The following is a 6,066-nucleotide window of genomic DNA, read 5'->3' as shown; positions in this document are numbered from 1 at the left end:
GTTTAAGGTGTACAACATAATGAATTGACTTATATATATCATGAAATGATGACCACAGTAAATTTACTTAACATTTATCATCTCATATAGATAAAAAAAAGAAAAAGAAAAAAATTTTTTTTCCTAGTCATAAGAACTCTTAGGATTACTCTCTTAACAACTTTCATGTATACCATACAACAGTGTTAATTATAGTCATCATGTTGTACATTACATCCCCAGTTGTTATGTTGTACCTTTTGATCACCTTCATCCGATTCCGCCTCTCCCCACATCCCTGTTTGGTAACCACAAATCTGATCTCTTTCTGTATAAGTTTTTTTGGTTTTTTGTTTTTTAGATTCCACATGTAAGTGAGATCATATGATACTTGTGTTTCTCTGTCTGACTTATTTCACTTAGCATAATGCCCTCAGTGTCCATCCATGTTGTCGTAAATGGCAGGATTTCCTCCTTTTTGTGGCTGAATAATATTCCATTGTGTATGTGTGTATATATACACACACATACATACATACCTCAACTTCTTTATCCATTCGTCTGTCAGTAGACACTTAGGTTGTTTCCATGTCTTGGCTATTATAAAGCATGCTGCTATGAACATGGGGGTGCAGGTATCACTTCGACATAGTGTTTTCATTTCCTTTGGATATATTCCCAGAAGTGGAATTGCTGGGTCATATGTTAGTTCTCTTTTTGATTTTTTGAGGATCCTCCATACTGTTTTCCATAGTGGCTGCCCCAGTTTTTTATAATCCCATTAGTAATACACAAAGGTTCCCTTCTCTCCACATTCTCGCCAACATTTGTTATCTCTTGCCTTTTTTTTTTTTTTTTTTTTTGTGGTACGCGGGCTTCTCACTGTTGTGGCCTCTCCCGTTGCGGCTCACAGGCTCCGGACGCGCAGGCTCAGCGGCCATGGCTCACCGGCGCAGCCGCTCCGCGGCATGTGGGATCCTCCCAGTCTGGGGCACGAACCCGTGTCCCCTGCATCGGCAGGCGGACTCTCAACCACTTGCGCCACCAGGGAAGCCCCATCTCTTGCCTTTTTGATGTTAGCCATTCTAACAGGTGTGAGGTGATATCTCATTGTAGTTTTGATTTGCATTTTCCTAGTGATTAGTGATATTGAGCATCTTTTCATGTACCTGTTGGTCATTCGTATATCTTCTTTGGAAAAAATGTCTATTCGGATCCTTTGTCCATTTTTAATTAGATTATTTGGATTTTTGCTATTGAGTTGTATGAGTTCTTTATGTATTTTGGATGTTAACCCCTTATCAGATATAGGATGTGCAAATACCATTTTTTCCCAATCCATAGGTTGTTGTTCCATTTTGTTAATGGTTTCTTTTGCTGTGCTCTTGGTGTAATTTTAGTGAAACTTGAATAGCTCAAAATGTTATAATTAATGACATTCATCTATAATTATAATTAGTAATTGGTTCAGGCCTGCTGTCCTGCTTTCATGATACCTGGTTTTTCTTTACAAAGCAGTTGGTAGGGGGTCGGTTTTTAGATGTGTGTGTATACATGATAGCTAAGTAGTGTATAGAAGTTATTCGATAAAAATTTCAAGTGGACCTTGTGTAGAATCAAGCTGGCTTTAGTCAGCTTTACAGCTGCATGTTGGATCCTAATAGTCTATAGCCTAGAAGTCAAACTTACACGAAGACCTTTGTGATCGAATTTTTTCCCTGTATATTTTAGCCTCTTCTGCTACCTGTTCCCTATATGTACCCTCCATTCTAGCAATATCGCTCTTCCCTGGATGTGCCATTCTATTCTAGAGCTTCATGCCTTTGCCCAAGTCATTTCCTCTTCTCTGCCTGTCTACCTGTTAAATTATTATTATCCATCAAGACTCAGCTCAAGCATTTCCTTCTCTGAAGCCTTTCCTCTAGACACAAGTAGGTGTGTTCTCCTCTGTACACTTGTTGCTCTTCATACACACGTCTATTGTAGTATTTAGTACGTTTTATTATATTCATTAACGGATTGTTCTACTTCATCAGAATGTGTGAACACTTAAAAAAACTACAAATTTATTAAGTGCTGAAAATGAGATACCATTGTATTATGTAGAGGGGATGCAAAGATGAATAAGATAGGACTCATAAGGAGTTCATAGTCTTGAAGGGGGCCTGGCATATAAACAAATAATGACAATACCTTATGACAAATGCACTAAAGAGATGGATTGATGATAGATAGATAGATAGATAGATAGATGAAGCACAGAGGTACCAATGAGGAAAAGAAGCAATGTCAGTTAATTTTCCAAATCTATCCTCTGACAGAGCATGTGACACTTGACTGGCTCCCAATAAATGAGTTAAATCAGTAAATAAATAACAGGGCTATTTGGGTACTTATAATATTTATCACAAACCTCCTATGTAACAGATATTATGCTAGGTACTGGATATATAAAAATGGAAAAGATGTGGTCCTTTTTATGTACACATTTACAGTCTTATAGCGGAGATATTTAAAATAGAAAATGATAGTAACAGGACATGTATGCTACAGTAGGGGTAAGCAGTGATGGTAAATCTAATCAGTGCTTTACATTCCTTAGCTTACTTGACTTTTCAACAACATTTGATACACATGACAATTCTCTTCCTCTTGAAGTGCTCTTTTCTCTTAGGTCTCATGGAAACACACTCTCCTGATTTTCCTCCAGCTCATTCTTTTTCAGTTTCTTATTCCAGCAAAACCCTCCATAGACAGTAACAGTGATTCCCATAGCTTCTGTTGCCATTTGTATGTAAGTGAATATTCAGTTTACATTTCTGGCCAGACCTCTTAACTGGTTTCCACACCAGTTAGTGTACCTGTGTTCCTACTGGACATTTCTACTTGAAATGTTTCTCAGGCTCCATAAACTCAACATTTCCAATTGCATACCTGATCTTTCCCCCGAACCTTTCTTCTAGCTGTATATGGTGCCACATTTATATAGTTGCACAGGGCAAAAACCTGATTCATTCTTGATACCTCTTCATTTTCCTGACATCCACTTTACAAGTCAAGTCCATCCAGTGTACCACATATATATTTCTCAAATATGGAAATGTTTTCATTTCCACTGTTACCATCCAAAGTTCAGACTACTCTAGCCATTCACCTGGACTATTAGAAAAGAAGGTAAAGGGTCTTACCTTATATTGACAATATAAACATTGTCAACTGCAGAATTAGGTAGTAACCTATTATATTTCCTTTCTTGTGTAATGTTTGTTTTTCCTGTGGTTCCTAATTGCCTTGCTTTTTCCTTATATTGTTGATATTTACCTTTATCATATCCTCATTAAAAAATTATTATATAGGTTTTCTATCAAACCTCCTTTAACCCAGGACCCTTTAGGAGTTCTTCTGTCTAGTCTCGATGAGTTTCTTCTTAGGTCTGCTGTATAGATATTTTCTTGGGATTCCTATCACTGCTTTCCTGGTTGTATTCATGATTTCCATGATTCACTGTTTTCTCTTTTCCTCTTTCTTGATTTATTTCTTCATTTAGTCAAAACACATCTTTAGAAACTTTTAAGAAGAAGTATGTGGGACATACATTATATGAATTTTTTCATTCTAATAATGACTTAAGCTGGATAAAGTTGAAAGTTATTTTCTCTCAGTCCTTTGAAAATATTGTGTGCCCTTGCACAGACTGAGAAGATGTCTATCTGATTCTTGTTCCTTTGTAGATGATATGTTTTTACTTAATTGGGGTTCATCTTTGGAAATTTTAGGGTCTTTATCTCTGAAATTCCACTATGATGTTCTTAGGTGTGGATTTTTGTTTTTTCCTTCCCTGTGCTAGTACCAAAAGGGACTCAGTGGACCCTTTTGGCCTGCAGATTTGTGCCCTTCAGCTTTGAGGAATTCGGGGTTTTTTTGTTTCTTTTTTCTTTGATAGTTTTTTTCTGTTTTCTCAATTCTCTCTTTCTGAAGCTCCTGTTAGTCAGATATTATCTCCTAGGTTGAACCTCTAAATCTCTTGCCTTTTCTTTCAAAATTTTTGTCTACTTTTTTACTTTTGGGGTGCATTTCTTGACTTCCAACATTTCTATTGCAACTTTTTAGTTTGCAACCATATTTTTAATTTCCAAGAACTCTCTCTTCTCCTCTGATCACCCAAGAAACAAAAGCCCAGAGAGAAATATTTGTTCTTTACTGCTTCTCTGAGGCCTGCTTTTTGTGTTCTAGTTTCTTTTCTCAGGGTGAACTTTTCCCCTGAAGGCTGATAGCAGGAATATCGATCGAACCCATTCTGGGCAGATCAAGCCTACACAAAAGGCCTTGATCTCACCCTATAGGATGGCAATGATTTCAGTACAGCGTGGGGTAGAAAGATGCTTTATTTTACTACTCAGGTTGAGTGGAGGTAGGCACCTTGGCCGAGCTGAGCACTGACAATCCAACAGTGAGAAAGGAAATAGGAGAGCTGCTGTATTATAGTACAGTACAATGACTGATATTCATCATACTCAAACCGTTTTGAAAAGACTATTCATTGTTTATTGACAAATTAAACCCTTTGAAAAGCCACGAAGTACTAAATAAAATAAATAAATAAAACTCAACTCACCTGTTTGTCTTACATAATTTGAAATTGATATAGCTTTCCATTTGTAATGTTGCTTGGAAAAATTACCCCTTCATAAGCTATCACCCATTGCTAATCTGCATATGGTCTGATATATAGCATCATGCTGATCAACTCTAAATTTGGGCATGGTAGGAAATTTTAACAAATACTGACATCTAAACAAAACAAAAATAATTTTTGTTTTTATAAACGTCTATCTCTTCATCATTCTAGAAGCATAAGCATCCAGATGAATGACGGCAAACCTTTTATATGAGTGTTTTGAGGTCATACAGATACAAACATAATACTAAAATCATTGTCTTACTTTGCTCTAATGTAAACAATGGATCACCAAGAATTTTGACAGTCTTAAACAGTCAACATTATTGGAAATAAGGGGGGCATATTAGTTTAATTAATTTTAATCCAGATCACTGAGACTTATAATAAAGCATATTGAACCTAACTGAGTTGGCACCTAGTTGATGGTTAACAAGGATCTCTTAACAGTAACTCCCTTTAGTGAAGAAACGCTGAGAGATGATTACCCTGCCATGTAAATCTAGATTTGAATATACTCCACCCTGAAAGGCATTAATAATACATGGCATAACTGAGCAAAGAAGATCAAGCAAGTTAACAAAAGTATTTCATTTTGGGTTCATGAAAAATTCTATTGTTATGAAATGTTTTTGTTGTAATAAATCGAATATAGAATTTTAAAAGAGAGATTCTTTTGTTAATTTCTTTTATTTTTCATGTACCTTGACTTTACATTGCTAAAGCCTATTCACACTTTAAAATATATTTTATTTTCCACTGCTTCGGTGCACATTTTAGTATATACTGTCCAAATAACAATAAGGAAAAAATACTTAAAAGCTATGATTAAAAGTGAGATTTGTGAGAAAAGAGACTTATAAGGGTATGTTGATATTATACATCAACATATTTTATGAGAGGCAGGCAGTATTAGTATTTTCTCCTGAGGTCAGATTCCTTCAGAAAAAAATATTTATTATTTTAAAAAACTGATGACATGACAGGTCTGAACAAAACTTTCCCAACTAAAATGCATAAGTTTAGAGAAAACTTGTTTAGGAGGGCAGTGTTTCTCTTCAGATCATATTGATGAAAATAGAAATTGTGCTTCAAAGAAGATTTTAGACATAGCTTTCAGACATACGAAAGTGTTTTACTGTATTGTTTTTTCTATTCTTCTCCTTCCATTTTAGGAGAACCTCCAGAATTCCCCTTTACAAATTTGGACCAGTAGAAGCTGTCACTATTGGCTCTGTAGATTTGGCTTTACTCTTAACTTTCGCTTTTTGACAACAAAAATATCTTATGATCTTGATTCTAAGTTTATTTTTCCTACTTTGAAAGCATTTGGGGCTGAATTTCATACTCAAAAAGTGAAGATTTAGTAGCACTGGCTGGAGCTGTATACTGTGCAGGAAGATTCTGTG

The 6,066-nt window shown here is 35.7% G+C and overlaps 1 protein-coding gene across 1 annotated transcript in view; it reads left to right on the top strand.

Moving 5' to 3' along the window:
• The first annotated feature begins 602 nt into the window (after window positions 1–602).
• The window catches only part of CCDC158 (coiled-coil domain containing 158), a 67,596-nt gene continuing 62,132 nt past the window's right edge, over window positions 603–6,066 (top strand). Inside the window, 1 exon segment of the mRNA XM_060097599.1 lies at window positions 603–614. Coding sequence (XP_059953582.1) covers window positions 603–614 — 12 coding nt within the window.

The sequence above is a fragment of the Mesoplodon densirostris genome, chromosome 1 (genome assembly GCF_025265405.1).
Source record: "Mesoplodon densirostris isolate mMesDen1 chromosome 1, mMesDen1 primary haplotype, whole genome shotgun sequence".
NCBI classification, from domain to species: Eukaryota; Metazoa; Chordata; class Mammalia; order Artiodactyla; family Ziphiidae; genus Mesoplodon; species Mesoplodon densirostris.
Note: the sequence above shows the minus strand (reverse complement) of the source record. Positions and strands in the feature narration are given on the sequence as shown.